Raw genomic sequence first — 21011 nt, 5'->3', positions numbered from 1 at the left:
GATATATCCACAGAGGTTAGTTTGTCCTGTGAGTGATTTTCCTATCGATGCATTACTGTTTTTCCCATCATTATACACACACAGAATCAGGTGCACATTATCTGCTTTGTTTTCTCACCTTGGAGCAGTGATGTTATGTTTTGTGAGACTTGGCACATTTAGTTGCAATTTACTCTGGTTGGAGGAATTTGCTCTTGGTTTCTCCTTGTGAGTAAGTAATGTCTGTCTTTTACATCATGCCATTTAAAATGCTGAAAATCTCTCTCTCTCTCTTTCTGTGTCATTTAGAGTCGTAGTCCACGTCACTCCCAATCCACTCAGTCAGGTTTGGCAGACCAGGCATCTAAACTGTCCTTCGCATCTGCTGAGTCTCTGGAGACAATGTCTGAGGCCGACATGCCGCTGGGCTTCAACCGCATGAACCGTTTCCGTCAGAGCCTCCCCCTCTCCCGCTCTGCAAGCCAGAATAAACTACGCTCTCCAGGTAACATACACACACTTCATCTGAGTATCAATCAACCATTCACAGTAAATTACCCCCTTTACCTAAAACTCAATGCCCACATACACACAAGAATAAGTTAACAACTTTACTAGTGACAGTGCTGTGGCGCTGTCACAGCTAGCAGGTTCTCCAATGGTTATGCAGATGTGAGTCCGACCTACACTATCTTTCAAAAGTACGATTTTTTTGTTTGAAAGAAATTAATGTTTATTAAGCAAAGTTGCATTAAACTGGTCAAAAGTGTCAGTAAAGATTTTAGAATGTTACAAAAGATTTGTATTTGAAATAAATGCTGTTCTTTTGAAATTTATATTCTATTTATAAAAGAATATTGAAAAGATACATCCTGGTTTCCACCAAAGTATTCAGTAAGTTCAGTATTTTTTTTTTTTAATACTAAAGAAATTAATACTTTTTATTTGGCAAGCATGCTAAATTGATCAAAAGTGACCTTAAATATGTGTATGTACTGTAATGTAAAACTGTATCACAGAATCCACAAAAATATTAAGCAAAAACTTTTTTTAACACAATAATAATAATAATAAATGTTTCTTGAGCAGCAAATCATCATATCAGAATGATTTCTGAAGGATCATGTGACACTGAAGCCTGGAGTAATGATGCTGAAAATTCAGCTTTGCCCTCACAGAAATAAACTTTTTTTTTAAATATATTCACATAGAAAAGTTATTTTAAATTGCAATAATATTTCATAATTTTATTTGTGAAATAATTCTGTAATGTAATGACATACAAAGCCCCTAAATAATAAGTAACTTCACTTAGTGCCTTTCATTCATCCAATCCACTGTACAACTTGCTGTAACTAAATTGGTGTTTATAAGACTTTTCTGTTACTGTATAACAAATATAAATCACAGAAAACCCTTTTAGCCTTTCCAGAAACTATTTTAAAACCATTTCAGGGTGCAAGTGAGAAGCAAGAAGCTTTGTTAAAATGTGAACATTAACCCAAAGGTTATGCAGAAATGTACTTGGATGTTTAGTAGACAATTATGTATTCATTTCCTTTTAAATAACTCAAAGTTACACGAACAGTTTTTGCAAGTTAGAATGAATGAAACATCAACACAATTAACCTCAGGAAATATGTGTGGGATAAATGAAAGATTGTAGACCATAGTATTTCAATCATTAACCCTGTTGGGGAGTAACTAGCTAAAAGTAATGATTAAAGTGTTTTCTAAGTTCAGCAAAAAAAATACTGTAGCATTTTAAATAACAAGCCTTGTAATAATAATGAGACAAAGTGGTACATCACCTTTTTTAATGTCACATTGTATTGTGGTTGCAGCTTTACAGTCGAGTGACATGACACAACGATTAACTCCTGTTTTTCATTTGTAGCGATGGAAATTCTGATTCATTCGATTTAATCACTTTGTTTAGATGATTCATGTAAACGAATCAGCCCCACAGTACTTATTTGCTTTCGACTGAAGATGACATTTCTCTGTTCTGCAATTAGATAGTGTGAAATGTTTCTACTTTTTGATAGTTAATAGCAGTGTGTTAATTACAGCAGTACAATGCATTCACATAAACTGACCTTCAACACTTTGTTTTTAGCTTTAGTTTCCATGGTGTGAAGTATCTCCTAGTGGTGAACTTTCATTTCACATCGGCAAGGGCACAATATAAGCTGAAAGTGATTCAGTTTGAGCTGTTCCCCACAGAGAGATTATTGTCCCATCAGCAGGAAGTTTAGAATCGCCTGCTGCCCCATTAGGTGAAGTGTGGCGAGATAAACTGACAGAAACTGATGACAAAAAGTCTACAGGAGGAGTTCAGCAGCCGTAAACATGAGACTTGCTGTCGCCGACATTCCTCTCAAAATCTGACCATCACTCTCTCACACAGCAGTTTAGAGCACTCAAAAAATATTTAAAGGTGCCCTAGAATTAAATATTGAATTTATATTGGCATAGTTGAATAACAAGAGTTCAGTACATGGAAATGACATACACTGAGTCTCAAACTCCATTGTTTCCTCCTTCTTATATAAATCTCATTTGTTTAAAAGACCTCCGAAGAACAGCGAATCTCAACATAACACCAACTGTTACGTAACAGTCGGGATCATTAATATGTACGCCCCCAATATTTGCATATGCCAGCCCATGTTCAAGCCATTAGACAAGGGCAGAACATCTGGATGTGCACAGCTGAATCATCAGACTAGGTAAGCAAGCAAGAACAATAGTGAAAAATGGCAGATGGAGCAATAATAACTTACATGATCCATGATAACATGATATTTTTAGTGATATTTGTAAATTGTCTTTCTAAATGTTTCGTTAGCATGTTGCTAATGTACTTTTAAATGTGGTTAAAGTTACCATCGTTTATTACTGTATTCACGGAGACAAGAGAGCCGTCGCTATTTTCATTATTAAACACTTGCAGTCTGTATAATTCATAAACACAACTTCATTCTTTATAAATCTCTCCAACAGTGTGTAATGTTAGCTTTAGCCATGGAGCATAGCCTCAAACTCATTCAGAATCAAATGTAAACATCCAAATAAATACTGTACTCACACGATCTGATGTATGCAAGCAGCATGCATGACGAACATCTTGTAAAGATCCATTTTGAGGGTTATATTAGCTGTGTAAACTGTGTTTATGCTGTTTAAGGCAAGCGCGAACTCCGGGGGAGGGGGAGCACGAGATTTAAAGGGGCCGCAGCCTATATATCGGTGCATAGTTAATGATGCCCCAAAATAGGCAGTTAAAAAAATTAATTAAAAAAAAACGATGGGGTATTTTGAGCTGAAACTTCACAGACACATTCAGGGGACACCTTAGACTTATATTACATCTTTTAAAAAGAAGTTCTAGGGCACCTTTAAGCCTAGTATTTGAATTGCATATAAAATGTCTATCCATTTGGATGTTTTAACTCAGTTTTAACATAAACTAATAAACTTAATTTGATGCTTGTCACACTTGATATTTGTCAGTCAAAGTTGAATGAAACAGGTATGATTTCTCCACTCAAAAATCATGGCATAGCTTAATATGAACTATTTGAATCTATTTAAATAAACATATTTTCAAAATGCATTATTTAGAATCAGCATACATGTTCCATCATTGTGGAAACAATTACATTTATTCAGTATAAACATGGTTAAAATATGGTTAGTTGTGCAACAAGCCATATTGAAATATGTATGATTCTGACAAATTGAATTTATTGATGATAACTATAAGCCTGGTTACTGTGTATTTAAAACATTCAGTTTATTAGTACGGTTAAAGGTGCCCAAGAATGCTTTTTCACAAGATGTAATATAAGTCTATGGTGTCCCCTAAATGTGTCTGTGAAGTTTCAGCTCAAAATACCCCATAGATTTTTTTTAATTAATTTTTTTAACTGCCTATTTTAGGGCATCATTAACAATGCACTGATTTACACTCGGCGCCGCCCCCTTAAATCGCGTGCTCCCTGCCACACGAGCTGTCGACTATATTACAGCGCATTTACAAAGTTCACACAGCTAATATAACCCTCAAATGGATCTTTACAAGATGTTCATCATGCATGCTGTATGCATGCTTCGAATTATGTGAGTATAGTATTTATTTTGATGTTAAAGTTTTATTCTGAGTGAATTTGAGGCTGTCCTCCGTGGCTAACGGCTAATGCTACACTGTTGGAGAGATTTATAAAGAATGAAGTTGTGTTTATGAATTATACAGACTGCAAGTGTTTAATAATGAAAATAGCGACGGCTCTTGTCTCCGTGAATTCAGTAAGAAACGATGGTAACTTTAACCTCATTTAACAGTACATTAGAAACATGCTAACGAAACATTTAGAAAGACAGTTTACAAATATCACTAAAAATATCATGATATCATGGATCATGTCAGTTATTATTGCTCCATCTGCCATTTTTCGCTGTTGTTCTTGCTTACCTAGTCTGATGATTCGGCTGTGTGCAGATCCAGACGTTAATACTGGCTTGTGTAATCCCTTGAACATGGGCTGGCATATGCAAATATTGGGGCGTACACCCCAACTGTTACGTAACAGTTGGTGTTATGTTGAGATTTGCCTGTTCTTCGAAGGTCGTTTAAACAAATGAGATTTATATAAGAAGGAGGAAACAATGGGGTTTGAGACTCACTGTATGTCTTTTCCATGTACTGAACTCCTGTTATTCAACTATGCCAAGGTAAATTCAATTTTTGAATCTAGGGCACCTTTAAAGAAATCTTACCGGTTTCATTTTTGCATGACTTACAAATATGCATCACATCAAGTTTGTTAGTTTATGCCAGGGGTAGGCAAGTTCGGTCCTAGAGAGCCGCTGTCCTGCTGAGTATAGCTCCAACCTTAATCAAACACACCTGAACAAGCTATTCAAGCTCTTAAGGATTACTAAGGCTATAGGCAGCTGAAGGTTTTTTTTTTTCAGGGTTGGAGCTAAACTCTGCAGGACAGCGGCTCTCTAGGACCGAACTTGCCTACCCCTGGTTTATGCCAAAACAGTGTAATTCAAATGGATGAAGATTTTATATGCAATTCAAATACATACTCATAATCCTGGTGTTCTTTGCTGACTTTCTTCTTAACTCTCTCTCTCTCTCTCTCTCTCTCTCTCTCTCTCTCCTAAGGAGTCCTCTTCCTGCAGTTCGGAGATGAGACCAGGCGTGTTCATATCACTCATGAGCTCAACAGTTTGGAGACATTGCACGCGCTCATCGTGCACATGTTCCCTCAGAAGCTGACAGCTGGAATGCTGAAGTCCCCTAACACGGCCATCTTGATCAAAGATGAAGCCAGAAACGTCTTCTACGAGCTGGAGGACGTGAGAGACATACAGGACCGCAGCATCATTAAAATCTATCGCAAAGAGCCCATCTATGCCTCCTATCCTGCGGCACATCTGGCCAACGGAGACCTCAGGGTGAGATATTTCTACCGCATTCAATGATTCAGTTTGTTTGCCATCTTACATTGTCCCAGCATGGGCTTATGGGTAAAATAAGGCACAGAGCATGATCCATATTTAAAGAATGTTTTCTTTTCCAAGTCAAAATAAGAAATCACAAGGTGATCTATGGATGTAGATCCCAGTATGTGGCGAGATCAGAGGCAAATCTAACCTTCACATCAACGTCACGGTCCTCTTTGCGTGTTAAATATTTTAAAGGGAGGTACCCGTTGTTTGATCCATTGAGCGACGTCTTTCAGATTTGGATGTTCTTGAACTCGGAGGTTTTTAAATTATGCAGTTTTTGGCATATCACTTGGGAGTTCGTTTCACTTTGTGAGCTCGCTGTGCTACCACAGGAGTTTGATGTGGGTTGACTTTGAAATGCAATCATGTTGCGTCACTCTGTTGATCAAATGTTCGTTTTTACTTCTCTGGTGCGAGTCGTCTTTACCATTTCATACCCTCTGAGAGTGTCAAGCTAACTCTCAGCTAACATTAGACATGAGTTAATGTATGCAAATGTTTCTGCTCATTTCCTTTTTTGGGGGGTATGTGTGCACAGTCATATCTGAGTCTGTTTATTCTGTTCTTTGTTTTTTAATTCTCTTTTTTACATATGTTATGAGGATTGGGAAAGTAGAATATTATAAAGTTTCTGTATGTTTTTATTTTTTAAAAGTTTACGTTTTTTACATTTATTTTACAAATTTTTAAATAATAAATAATGAAAATATTATATGGAAAATTATTACTATGTTTTCATATAAGTCGTCTGTCTGTAGGATAAAGTAATTCTGATTAAACAGAAATAATATAGGCTAAATTACAGTGTGTTAAAATTATTAAATGCAACATGTAATATTTTAAGTAAATATGTTTACTTTTTTAGTCCTAAAATAGGATTATTTGTTTGTTTGTTTCAAATGTTCTGCAGACCTTCTAAAACCCTAGGATCCCAGTTTGAAAGCCCATAAGTTGTGTTCCAAATGACGCACTATACACTATGTACTCATCCATGTAGTGTGCGACAGATGAGTGCATGAAGTGTCCAACATTCCACACTTAATTTTTGAGTGTTAATTTAGTGCATCATCCGGGTATTTAAAGTGTACTTTTTCTTTTTGGAATTTTCAGTGTGAATGCACTATTCGCACTATTTATACTTAAAAACCTCATAGAATAGTGCATAACTATGCGAATTGGGACACACCTATGCTGCGTCCCAATTCGCCTACTTATACTACGTCCTAAAAGTATGTACTGTTTTTGTAAAGAAAAAGTACATACCTTTGAGTGTGTAGCAGAAGAGTATGCAATCTTTGGGACATACTACCTCGTCATAATTGGGTCTTTAACGGACGTTCTGTCGCTTAGTTAAGCAACCTGTAACTGTTTAAACTGTCCTGTCAATCATCTTGTCACAGATAAAATCCTCAACATTCAATTAAATTTAATTTCCTACCGTTTCGGAGAGAAATGTAGTCGCACGTTTATTTGCCAGTCATGGGTCTTTCATGCGGAGAACTCTCCTCATCTTTGCATAATGATGCATTTAAAAGTTAATGACCAAACGCATTGTTATAAAAGTTCACAATGCTGTTGCAAATGAAATATAATGTGGATAACATTTAATAAATATCTTTTCGTCAGGTTATACTGATTATTAAACATTCAAGCCCCGCTGTTTGTCTGTTTAACCGTCGGTCTCGCACATCCGTCATGTTTGTGTTTTTTTTTTACTTTTTATTCGTATTTGTAGTTCTAATCGAATCCTCGTCCACAGCGCAATGTGTTATGGGCAATATTAGCCGTTAGAAGTTTGCACGGATCTGCACTTCGAATTCTAACCGGGAACAAGTAGACCATCCGGGTATCTTTGGAATACTCATTTCAACATACTACGATTTGGGACATACTAATTCTTTTTTCGAATACTATTTAGGACGGATAGTATGTGAATTGGGATGCAGCACTATAGTTTTTTTTAGGTTAGTTTGCTGCTTTTATTTTTTGGGTAACACTTTATTTTAGTGTCCGTTACACCTTTTACATGTAGTTACTATAGTAATAACAACCATTTATGCATAGTTACATGCAATTAACCCTAAACCAAACCTTGAAGGGTTAGTTCACCCAAAAATGAAATTTCTGTCATTAAGTACTCACACTCATGTCATCCCAAACCCGTAAGACCTTCATTTGTCTTCGGAACACAAATTAAGATATTGTTGATGAAATCCGAGGGTCTCTGATCCAGAAAGGTACTAAAGACATCGTTAAAACCGTCGACGTGACTGCAGTGGTTCAACCTTAATATTATGAAGCGATGAGAATAGTTTTTGTGCGCAAAAAAAAAAAAAAAAAAAAAGACTTTGTTCAACAAATTTGTCTGTCCCCTGTCATACTGCTACGCTATTTTCGTTGCAGAGCTTCAGTGTTTACGTCAGAACGGCAGCACAGTATTGACCGGCTCTGGTCACGTGAGCAGCATGACGCATGAGTGTGATGCTGATGCAGGAGATGGACAATAGAGGGTATGCATCGACGTCACTTTCCCGCCGAAAGCACGCTCCCTCAGCTGGACTGAGTGGCAAAAGGACCTGCTGCGTGTCTGGATTTAATAGGGAAAACTGAGAAAATGCGAGTAAAACTAATGAATTACACCAAAGGTTGGGCTCGAAAGTGTTTCTTGCAACTTGTCAAATACCTAATCCATGGATATTGACATGCAGCCAGGAGTCGTGTTTCCTGACATTTATATGTGCCTGATTTCGACGCCGGGGAAATACATAAAGCAAATCTGCCTGTGAATATTTTATATAACTACAATGTAGGTAGGTTTAAATCCGCGTAATCACTTATATCAATGTTATATTGTCATATTGACCAGCCCTAAAACTTGTATAGTTTTAAAGTATAGTTTTTGTCAGTGTTTATTTTAAAACACACAATTATGCAGAATATAAGATGGAAAATATTTAATTGATGATTTGTCAACATAATATATAACAATACAATATATACGGATGATTTTACCTCAAAATCCAACAATTTGACACAAAATGATAACTGCAAATCCATGTTTCTCTGCCTGGAGTCGAGTTGTTTCTGTGAATTGCAGCAATCCATTTGCTTCTTTTTTCAGCATGCCTCAGGTTTTGTGTCAAAGCTATCTGTAGAGTCAATCACAAAGCTCTTTTCCGTTTTGGAAGTGTTTTGTGTGTTTTGCGCGGCATTCACTCTGAAAACCAATGCTGCCGCTCAGTGTTTGTGCCACTCAGTGGGCGTAACCGCAGTCGTAACGATCGACGGTGACGTCACGTGCATACCCTCTATACTGTGTCGCCGTTCAGACATAAACACTGAAGCTCTGCAACGAAAATAGCGTAGCAGTATGATGGGGACAGATGAATTTGTTGATTTAAAGTCATTATTTTTGTTTTGTTTTTGCACACAAAAAATATTCTCGTCGCTTCATAATATTAAGGTTGAACCACTGTAGTCACGTCGACAGTTTTAACGATGTCTTTAGAACCTTTCTGGATCACAAAAGGTGCAATGTCGTTGCTGCCTATGTGTGGATCAGATACCCTCGGATTTCATCAACAATATCTTAATTTGTGTTTCGAAGACAAACGAAGGGTGAGTAATTAATGACAGAAATTACATTTTTGGGGGAACTAACCCTTTAACCCTAACCCTAATTATATAGTAAATACATGTAGTTAATTATTATTACTCAGTACTTAATTGTATAATTACACTGTAACAAGTCCACCTTAAAATAAAGTTTAACCTTTTTTAATTAATTAAAATAAAAGCCATTCCAAAGTGGCAACCAGCAGTAACAAGTTCATTGTGCCTTTTGACTACTTTGAATTTATTCAAATTACCTCTCGAATTGAAACTCTACAGCCCTTCGTGTGTGTGTGTGTGTGTGTGTGTGTGTGTGTGTGTGTGTGTGTGTGTGTGTGTGTGTGTGTGTATAAAACCCATTTCTATGTCATCAGCAGAACTCTGGACAGAACATGTCAACTGCTCCCTGGAGTGTGTCCTTGCATTTACTTGAATGTGCCTGTGCATGCAGGCTAACAAGCTATATCCCTGTAATGCTTCAGTAAGTTTTGACTACTCTCAGAGTAGGAGAACAAAAGGGAACAGAGATGAGAAGAGGGAAAAAGAAGCAAAGTATATAAAGAAAAGATGGATGAGTGCCTTAAGATAAAACAAAACAAGCTGTGGTCTAAATGCAAGTGAACTGAAAAGCAGATATACAGTACAAGTTATGAAATGATATGCAAGATTAGAAAGGAGAGGTGAAAAGAGAGTGAAAGATACTGAGATGCAACCAGGCAGAAAAAAAGGATCTAATAGATGAGTGTGGGTTTCCTGGTGTTTGTGAATGGAGAGTTTAAAAGCTCTTCTTCTGCTCATTGTAGCTTAGTATATTATATGCGCTCACTCAGAAGTGCTGGTGAAATCTGAATACAGTGTCATGTAATCCAATGTTATGCCAGTAGCTTTAGCTAGGCTGGGTGAAAGGAGTGAATAGGGTGAATAGAGCTCTCCGGAGTTGAATTACAGGCCAGTGAAAGGAAAGTGAGAGAGAAGTAGAGAATGGGGCAATGAGTCTAGAACTCTGCTCTTGGTTTTGTGTTAAGCCTCAGAGGATTGCTCTTGCTTCGAGATGTTTGATTTGTCAGCACCACATTTTCGCATTTGAATGATTTTTGTCACATATCCACTTAGCACTTCTAACTATGAGTGTAGCAGAGTAAATCTATGAAACCAATGCCTTTTGCAATTTTTAAAGGTGGTTTTTGCAGTAAATGTCTATAGGATTTTAAACATTATATGCAACAAATAATGTCCATAAGTGCCAATGAATTGTATTGTGCCATCTGAATGTAAATAGATACAAATTAATATGTTGAATTATTCTGCTCTTATAAATGGTACAAAACAAACACGTTTAGGAAAAGTAAAATAAGCATGTTGTGCTTGACAAATCTCAAACAAATTCTAAATATTAAATCAGAGTAAAACTTTATGAACAATTCATGAACTTGGCTCCTCTGAAAACACAAATGATGTTACTTCCTTTTCATAATGTCTTTTAAAATGTTATGAACGCAAACGGAATGACTTCCCTTTATCATTTCTATGTTCATGTATTCAGTCCTTTAAATCTCCTAGAACTTGGATTCGTATAAAGTCGCTCAGAGTGATGTATTCATAAAATGCTATTATTTATTCTATCTGTCTTGTTTTAGAGAGAGATGGTTTACACATCCAGGGACTCGTCACCTACCCGTCGCCTCAACACTCTTCCTTCCTCCACTGCCTCACCCTCCTCCGGCTCCCCTTCCCGATCCCGTCTCTCCTACAGCGGAGGTCGTCCCCCCTCTTTCGCTGGTCCAGGTCACCCTCACCCCCAGGGCCCCCAGCATCCATCCCACTCCCACCACCCTTCGCCCTCTCACGGACAGGCTCAGGGCCTAACCCCGTCCTCCTCAGCCATCCTGGAGCGCCGTGATGTCAAACCTGACGAGGAGATGTCTGGCAAAAACATGGTCCTCCTGAAGAACGAAGGTCTTTATGCTGATCCCTACAGCTTGATGCATGAGGGTCGACTTAGTATCGCTTCTACTCAGTCCCTGGCCACCATCGCTGACCCCTTCGGCTTCCCTGTGTCAGGAGGGCTGTACCGCAGAGGTTCGGTGCGCTCTCTCAGTACATACTCGGCCGCAGCGCTGCAAAGCGACCTAGAGGACAGCCTGTATAAACCCGGAGGTTCTCTATACTCCGATACATATGGCAGCTCCACGCTTGGCATGGGCTTTCGTCTGCCGCCCTCCTCTCCACAGAAGATTCCAGACGTGCAGCTGCGTGACAGGGATTCGTTCACCGGGTCTCCAAGCCGAGGGTCACCTGTGAGAACGACCTTCCGCAAGGACTCCGCTTCCTCTTCTGTGTTTGTGGAGAGTCCGAAGTCCAGACCCAGCTCCAGTTCTGAACCCCTAGGAGATGGTAGTAAGGGGCCTGGATTTGGTTCGCCATTGTCTGGGGGCGAGACGGATACACGGTGAGCACTGGCAATAGTGTATGTCCATGTATGTGGTACGGGGTAGCTGTGAATTTGAGAGGATATTTATGTACTTTTTCTTTGACAGACACATGTTTCATTGACAAGAAATGTACATCAGTCTACACACTCTGAACAAATTAATATGCAGAATTTATCATTGCAAATGCCAGACACAAATATCCTTAAGCACACTACTGTTCAAAAGTTTGGTGGTGGTGAGATTTTTTTAAAAGAAAGAATTCTGAAAGAATTCTCTTATGCTGCTCAAGGCTCATATTTAAAATATTTTCCCCATATTTTAATGGTTTAATCAAACTTGTAGGGTCATTAAAAACAAATATCCCCTCATGCATCACTTTTGGTCACTAAAGTTGAATTTTCAGCAGCCATTACTCCCGTCTTCAGTGTCAAATGATCCTTCAGAAATCATTATAAAATTCTGGGAACAAATCTTTTGTAACATTATAAATGCCTTTACTGTTTCTGTTAATCCGTTTTATGCATCCTTGATTAATCAAAGTATTAATTTCTTAAAAAAAAAAAAAAAAAGGTTTACTGACCCCAAACTTTTGAACTATGTTGTAGGAATGCATAAACATTCATAACTTTTTCCTAGAAATAATATATTTTATCAAAACGGCTTCACTGCCTACTAATATTAAAAGAAATCAAAAAATTGGCGCAAAAAACAAGAAGTGGTATCATAGAGGGGACCCCTGCAGACCCTCATCAATGTGTGTCAAGGTCAGTAAGTCTCTTAAAATATGTTTATTAAAAGGTTAGTTTAGGCTGTAAAATGTCACATGGTTACAACACAACTTTTTTAAAGTAATTAAATTGCAACTTTTGTTGAAAATGTTTTTTTTTTTTTTTTTTTTTTTCAAAATCAATATGAAACCAACATGAATGCACAAAGTACATTTCAAAAAAGGTTTTTTTTTGTAAATAGTTCTCTTTATCTTTACTGTGGACCTTCTTATTTGGCTCATATGCATTATTTTTGGCATTGTCTTTTTCTAAAGAAGTCCTGCGATTGTGTGGCACATTTAAAAAAGAGACTAGGTTATTTTTACTCAGTCTCCTCCCAAACAGATTCATCCAACAGCTAAACTGTTTTTACTCTGCAAAACAAAACCTGCACTCGGGTAATGGCACTTAATATGTATTGAGACACCCTGAGTGATGTTGCTGATAGGTAATGGAACATCTACTAACCTGCCTACAGGACCTTAGAAAATGTATATTTAAAAAGTGTACACTTATCCATTGTCTGTCTGCCTTGTTAGCAGGGATCGTATGGAGGCAATGGAGAAGCAGATAGCCAGTCTGACTGGACTGGTTCAGAGCGTCCTAACCCGAGCACCAGACAGCGACAGCACGTAAGACATCACTACATCCATAGAGCCATCTATGATCCATTTACATGGAACCAGAGCCAATCAGATGCTCACTTACATTGACAAATCCAACCTATAAAAGTCATCTCACTCATACAGACCATCAGACATGACAGGCTTCTGATGTACCAATCACATTAAACATATGACACATGAAGGCCATTGTACACGGTACACAGTAGCTGCGAGTTCCCACTTCAACTTATTTTATCAGGAAAAATCGCTTTTATGGAGAAATAAGTGACATTTTAAGGTTATTTTTTTAGTTAATTATCACATGCAACATGAAATACAGTATTTATGGTAATTCAGAGATGCAGCATGTTTTTGCTCTCTAGCATTGAGTATTGTTATGCTAACACATTCCATACTACCTCTCGAATGTATGGAAAACACCTGTACATAAGACTGCGTACCGTGTGAAATGCACTTAACTCTAAAATACCGGTTTACATAATGCATTCAACCATTAAACACATTTTCAGTGTTCTTAGCATGGTGCCATTTTGCTTTCATGCGGTAATATCCTGCTTTCTCATGTTTGCTATGTAGCCATTGGCTTTTCTTATGTTTCAAAAGCTTGCAAATATGTCTTTACTTGCTGAATGTAAAGTGCTTGTATTGAAATTGTGTGTGCTGGTGGTATTTTCGTCCTGCGATCGCCATGAGTCTCTTTGTATCGGTGCTTTAATGTTGCTGGACATTTATTGTCATTCATATTCGATGTGTCAAGTCATTCACGCCAAATGTGGAATATTTTGTCAGGAAATGAATATTATTTAGATTATTACCTCCAAAAGAGAGTGTTGAGGTAAAAGTGTTGAGTAGACATTTAGAAACAAATGCATTATATAAAGAGAAAATTCAGTAAATAGGGTCTTCAATTAATATTAGGTAGAGTTAGGATAGAAATTGTTCACACTATGCCTGATGCAAATACTGTTGCTTAGTGACGTTTTTTTTAATCAGATAATCAAAGTGCAAATCTGTTCACTTGGTGTTTAGAAGGATTTTGTTTCAAATCTTTGAATCAAATTTGTGCTCATAATTGACACTTGGTGTGAATAGGTCTTAAAGATAGTGTTAAGTGAGAGTTCATTGCTTATTCTTGTACATCGTCAAAGCCAGTTGTGGTGGAGCATAGTGTTGAAGTGTTTTGAATTATAAAGGTAGCTAGTTAAATATGAATCTCAGTATTATATTGGGTTGAATAGCTCAGTTCTAATACAGTACCGTCCAAAAGTTTGGGATCTTTTAAATGTGTTTGAAATAAGTCTCTTATATTCATCAAAAATACAGTAAAAACAGTTATATATTACATTATTATTAATAATATTGAAATATTATTACAATTTAAAACTGTTTTCTATTTTAATATATATTAAAATGTAATTTATTCCTGTGATCAAAGCTGAATTTTCAGCATCATTACTCCAGTCTTCAGTGTCACATGATCCTTCAGAAATCATTCTAATATAATAATTTGATGCTCAAGAAGCATTTCGTATTATTATGTTTAAAACAGATGTGCTGCTTTTTCAGGATTTTTTAATTAATAGAAACATCAATATAACAATTTACTTTTGTACCATTCTAAATGTCTTTACTGACACTTTTGATCAATTTAATTCATCCTTGCCAAATAAAATTTTTAATTATTAAAAAAATCTTTCTGACCACAAACTTTGGTAACCTTTTATTTTAAGGTGACATATAGTTACACGTTACTACATGTACTTACTATAGTAATAACAGTAAATTATGCATAATTGTAAGTAACTAACCCTAAACCAAACCCTAAGCATATCTCTATAGCAAGAGTATGTAGTTAATTAATATTACTCAGTACTTAATTGAGTAAGTACAATGTAACTACATCACCTTAAATTAGAGTGTAACCCAAACTTTTGAATGGTAGTGAATGTGTTTTAATAGTGCTATAGGTTAAAGGTGCCATCGAATGGAAAATTGAATTTACCTTGGCATAGTTTAATAACAAGAGTTCAGTACATGGAAATGACATACAGTGAGTCTCAAACTCCATTGTTTCCTCCTTCTTATGTAAATCTCATTTGTTTAAAAGACCTCCGAAGAACAGGCGAATCTCAACATAACACCGACTGTTACGTAACAGTCGGGATCATTAATATGTACGCCCCCAATATTTGCATATGCCAGCCCATGTTCAAAGTATTAGACAAGGGCAGCCAGTATTAACGTCTGGATCTGTGCACAGCTGAATCATCAGACTAGGTAAGCAAGCAAGAACAATAGTGAAAAATGGCAGATGGAGCATTAATAACTGACATGATCCATGATATCATGATATTTTTAGTGATATTTGTAAACTGTCTTTCTAAATGTTTCGTTAGCATGTTGCTAATGTACTGTTAAATGTGGTTAAAGTTACCATCGTTTCTAACTGTATTCATGGAGACAAGAGCCGTCGTTATTTTCATTATTAAACACTTGCAGTCTGTATAATGCATAAACACAACTTCATTCTTTATAAATCTCTCCAACAGTGTGTAATGTTAGTTTTAGCCACGGAGCATAGCCTCAAACTCATTCAGAATCAAATGTAAACATCCAAATAAATACTATACTCACATGATCCGATGCATGCATACAGCATGCATGACAAAAACTTTGTAAAGATCCATTTTGAGGATTATAATAGCTGTGTGAACTTTGTTTATGCACTGTTTAAGGCAAGCGCGAGCTCCAGGGGCGGAGAGCGTGAGCATTTAAAGGGGCCGCAGCCTGAATCGGTGCATTTCTAATGATGCCCCAAAATAGGCAGTTAAAAAAATGTATTTAAAAAAATCTATGGGGTATTTTGAGCTGAAACTTCACAGACACATTCAGGGGACACCTTAGACTGATATTACATCTTGTAAGAAAACGTTCGATGGCACCTTTAAATAAAGCTGTTTTACTCAGAGGAATTGTGAAGTGTGGAAATAGTGAAAGACATAGTTGCAGTGCTTTGATAGTAGAGTAGATTGTAGCATAACCCATTATTAGGCACAGAGAAGGCAAGTGTAGTATTGCTGTAGTACAGTACATGCTAGAGTAGTGTAGCGTCAGTGTAGAGTCAGGTGCTGTAGTACAGTGGTAGTATCATGGCTGTATGATCCTCAGATGCGGCCTGCTGCGTCTCTGCATGATGGCGGGCTGCCCTCCGGACCAGGGGGCGGACTTTTCACGGCCCTTCCCTTTCTCTTCCAGCGAGAAGACCGAATCCACCAGCGACGGCTCCGCCACAGGAAGTGAGTCCAGCTTCTTCTCTATGGTTGCCCAGAGCAGTCATGAGGCAGGCTGTCAAGCGAATGTCTGATATGTCTAATATTGTGTTCTTAGTAGATCAGGCTGGTCCAAGTTTGAAATACTGATATTCTCAAACAGAGTGCACTAGAATGAAGGACCCTACTTTGTTCTTCTTTGTCACAATAACCTTAATGTTTTCATGGATAGACTTCAGTACTTTTTTCTTTGGTTTTCTGGGGGGGTTTTCCCTCTCGTTCTCCTTCTCAAATCTGTTATGGGGGTCCTCAGAGAACATCTTCTGAATGGTCAGCCTTTCAAAGGCTGCCACCAGTTTTGATTTGCTAGATTTGTCTTTGAAGATTCTCCACGGTTTGAGAGGTGAGTCTAAATTGACTCAGTAAAGGGCCATCGAGAGAGTATCCCATGAGTCCTAGTCTCCCCCTTTGAATCTGATCCACGACAGGTCCAATTCAGCACTCTGTTACTTTACTTCATTACACCTATTTAGTAAACTGGAACAAGCTGACAGCTTCTACTGTATGTTACAGCTGGCCGGCTGAAGAAGAAAGGTAGCCTTGTCTCTGCTCTCTCATGTTTAATGTGGATTGGCGTGTCTTTCCTGGTGTATGTAGTGTGCGTGTCTGTTTTTACAAAAATGTGATCCTTCTGCTTATTTAATGCCTGTTCCCACTGTAGCGTTTTACGGTATCTTTCCTCTACGGCCTGCCTGCACTAGATATTTCTCTCCCTCAGTCTGTTTTCACTCCTAAACTTGACACATTCGCACACTGAAAATGAAGTGTTAGGATGATGTGTCAGTATTCTCATTTCCTGAATCTTGGGGAATCAGTACATGTACCCTTTTGTTAAAAACGACTGACTGGAGAGTGCTGGTATCTCTGTATTCCTCACTAACAGCATGTTCCTCAGTGGGCCCTGGAGGTGACGACACGCTTTGTGTGTGTGCGGGTTAGTGTATCTCTGTCTGAAATCACAGGGAAGGATGGGTGTAGAGCAAAAGCACTCAATCTGGTTTCTGGAGATCTTCCTTCCCGCAGAGTTTAGCCTCAATCCTAATCAAATGCACCCAATCCAGCTAGTCAAGGTCATGGGGTTTACTTGATTGAAATTACAGCCGGGTGTGTTAGGACAGGGATGGAAATAATGCCGTGTTCAATCCTCCTGGGAAGTTCCTTCTTACAATTTAAGAAATCGTAATTATGATATGATGAAGTTGATTTTGGTCAGAGTCAGTCTCGCTGGGCAGTTTCTTTCTCTTTATTTTCACTTAAAGACTCAGACAGAAAGCTTTTTTTTTTAATGAAGCAAAATAAAGAGCAAAGGATGCACATTAGGTGTGTAATTGTGTATTTATCTGTTTATTTTATCATTCTTTGCTCGTAAACCAGCTAAATATTTTTTGGCAAGCTTTATAATTCTTCTTCAGTACACAGAATATGTAGAAACTATACTGAACCATTGATATTCAAAGCTTATTATGATCAATAAAATCGGCTGTAATTATTTCCTGCCCTCAATTTGAAATTATGCAAACTTCAAGTGGGAAATAAATATCACAGTTTCCACAAAAATATTAATCAGCACAACTGAATAGAAAACAATTATTTTAAACTGCATTTTTGATCAAATAAATGCAACCTTGCTGAGTAGAAGAAAATTTTTTCAAAAACAAAAATCTTACCACTGTTTGCTTTATGCATATTAAATGGTTAGGTTACCCAAAAATGAAAATTATGTCATTTATTACTCACCCTCATGTCGTTTCACACCCATAAAGCCTTCATTCATCTTCAGAACACAAATTAAAGGTGCCCTAGAATTAAATATTGAATTTACCTTGGCATAGTTGAATAACAAGAGTTCAGTAGATGGAAATGACATACAGTGAGTCTCAAACTCCATTGTTTCCTCCTTCTTATATAAATCTCATTTTTTAAAAGACCTCCGAAGAACAGGCGAATCTCAACATAACACCGACTGTTACGTAACAGTCGGGATCATTAATATGTATGCCCCCAATATTTGCATATGCCAGCCCATGTTCAAGGCATTACACAAGGGCAGCCAGTATTAACGTCTGGATGTGCACAGCTGAATCATCAGACTAGGTAAGCAAGCAAGAACAATAGCGAAAAATGGCAGATGGAGCAATAATAACTGACATGATCCATGATATCATGATATTTTTAGTGATATTTGTAAATTGTCTTTCTAAATGTTTCGTTAGCATGTTGTTAATGTACTTAAATGTATTTAAATGTGGTTAAAGTTACCATCGTTTATTACTGTATTCACGGAGACAAGAGCCGCCACTATTTTCATTTTTAAACACTTGCAGTCTGTATAATTCATAAACACATCTTCATTCTTTATAAATCTCTCCAACAGTGTGTAATGTTAGCTTTAGCCCGTTAGCTGCAGCCTAGCTACTATCAAACTCATTCAGAATCAAATGTAAACATCCAAATAAATACTATACTCACAGGAATCGATGTTTGCGTGCAGTATGCATGACGAACATCTTGTAAAGATCCATTTGAGGGTTATATTAGCTGTGTGAACTTTGTAAATGCACTGTATTATAGTCGACAGCTCAGAGGGGGCAGGGAGGGCGCGATTTAAAGGGGCCGCAGCATGAATCAGTGCATAGTTAATGATGCCCCAAAATAGGCAGTTAAAAAAAATTAATAAAAAAAAAACTATGGGGTATTTTGAGCTGAAACTTCACAGACACATTCAGAGGACACCTTAGACTTATATTACATCTTGTAAAAAACCATTCGATGGCACCTTTAAGATATTTTTGATAAAATCCAATGGCTCAGTGAGGCCTCCATTGACAGGAAGTTAATTTACACTTTCAAACACCCAGAAAGCAACTAAAAACATATTTAAAACAGTTCATTTGAGGACAGTGGTTCAACCTTAATGTTATGAAGCAACGAGAATATTTTTTATGTGCAAAAAAACGAAATAACGACTATTCAGCAATATCTAATGATGGGCAATTTCAAAACTGCTTCATGAAGCTTCGAAGCTTTACGAATCTTTTGTTTCGAAACGGTGGTTCGGAACTTTTATGAAACTACCAAAATCATGTGTTTTTACCTCGAATATGTGACATTGTAAAAGCAACTTTGCTGTAAGAGCTTCCCAGGTGCACTTGAAGGCATCATTAATGAAAATCTATTAAATATGATTTTTGGTTGCATTTATGTGCGCTCAACTTTTAAACGCATTCGTTGCAACATGAACGCATCATAAACTCTGTTGGAAGGTCGATCTCCTGGTTTAGAAGGTGTAGATGGGTAAGTTCAAACTAATTTTATATTTGATTGAGTGTGTCATTCAAACTCACAGTGTTGATTTTTTGTTGTTTGGGGGTTTTTTTGTCTTGTGTTGTGGTTATTAGCACTGACTCCATCTGCCCCGCTGGCACTGATGCCTCCGCCTTCATCTGGGACCTCTCAGGCCTCCACCGTCTCCAGGCTACAGATGCAGCTTCACCTGCACGACTTACAACAGAACGCCACCGATCTACGCAAACAGCTCGCACAGCTCCGTAAAATGCAGGTAACACTTCACACGCAAACACTCAATCTCATGCATCTCTACACCCAGCAGGTAATGCCGTGCACTAAACAAGCATGACCTGATAAAGCTGCATGCGATAAATCACATCTCTTCCATGTTAATCTGAGTTTTTGCTCGGCATAGCTTGATATTAAAACATTACATCAAACTTCAAAGGTCTTCTGATTGGCTGTCGTTTTACGGCTTATTGTGGCATTTAGCTTTCAGGGAGTCAAAACAAGTCAAGTCACATATATAAGTATATAGTGTGTTTATACAGCTTCACAGTAATAAACAAGAAAATAACAGTGTTCATGTTGCATAATTCCTCCATTATAAAACAAATTCAATTTAGCTGTAAGCAGCTCTACACAAGACAAGAGTGTCATCATTTAGCTCAGCTCAGTTCAATGTTGAGGACACAAACATTTGCTTACGATCGAAACTTTGTAATTTCTCTCTTACTTAGAAAGTTATAACCTGTTCTACACTGTCTTTGAGTGTAGAGAAACACTGTGGCACAGTTGGAAGGTCAGGCATTTTCATTATCACACGACCTCAGTCTCAAAATTGGAATAATTAACGACGGACCGCTGAAATATTGAAAACTTAACGCATACCTGAGGTCGTAATGTGGCATGATGCGAATCCAATTGCCTGTTACACCTCAGGTGTGCATTAAAATTTCAACACTTAAGCAGTTCAGAGTCAATTATTCCACGGAAATCACATTGGTATCTTTCCCTAAAACACTCCTAAGTTAACTGTAATGCGGTCTGCAAAACTGGAAATACTCGATAGCCATATTAATCAGCACCTTGGATTGTGTGGCAACCAATGAGAATCAAGTACTAAACAATGCTGAGATATGAAGGATTGTACTAACCTGCATGTCACACTGCAAAACATCTAGATGTTTGTTGACACGGAGGATGATTTAAGGAGATGACACAGAAGGTGGTACAGAAGGCACAGACGGCAGGAACAGCAGCACTGATTTGTAGTCTTCACGATATCTCACAGTCCAATTTATTTACACAGCAGCGAAAACAAAGAGGACGGTGCTGAATGGCCTCACCTGGTGTTTACGGCAGATTTGTTGCTTCACGTCCTGGAGCTCAGTGTGTGTGGTGTGGAGGAAGAAATTCATTGATCTAGGTCATGTTTTGCGCTCTTCAACA

The 21011-nt window shown here is 37.6% G+C and overlaps 1 protein-coding gene across 28 annotated transcripts in view; it reads left to right on the top strand.

Moving 5' to 3' along the window:
• Positions 1-21011, top strand: part of LOC125271916 (SRC kinase signaling inhibitor 1-like) — a 132993-nt gene that overhangs the window by 91456 nt on the left and 20526 nt on the right. For 20 of the 28 annotated variants that reach the window (XM_048196287.1, XM_048196487.1, XM_048196278.1 and 17 more), the window contains 7 exons: positions 289-484; positions 5159-5451; positions 10755-11566; positions 12856-12948; positions 16111-16238; positions 16785-16805; positions 19670-19830. In XM_048196287.1, the coding sequence (XP_048052244.1) occupies positions 289-484; positions 5159-5451; positions 10755-11566; positions 12856-12948; positions 16111-16238; positions 16785-16805; positions 19670-19830 (1704 nt within the window). The remainder of the gene's footprint in view (positions 1-288; positions 485-5158; positions 5452-10754; positions 11567-12855; positions 12949-16110; positions 16239-16784; positions 16806-19669; positions 19831-21011) is intronic. The other 8 variants (XM_048196414.1, XM_048196353.1, XM_048196320.1 and 5 more) reach the window with 6 other exon arrangements.

Source organism: Megalobrama amblycephala, linkage group LG1, assembly GCF_018812025.1.
Source record: "Megalobrama amblycephala isolate DHTTF-2021 linkage group LG1, ASM1881202v1, whole genome shotgun sequence".
NCBI lineage: Eukaryota > Metazoa > Chordata > Actinopteri > Cypriniformes > Xenocyprididae > Megalobrama > Megalobrama amblycephala.
Note: the sequence above shows the minus strand (reverse complement) of the source record. Positions and strands in the feature narration are given on the sequence as shown.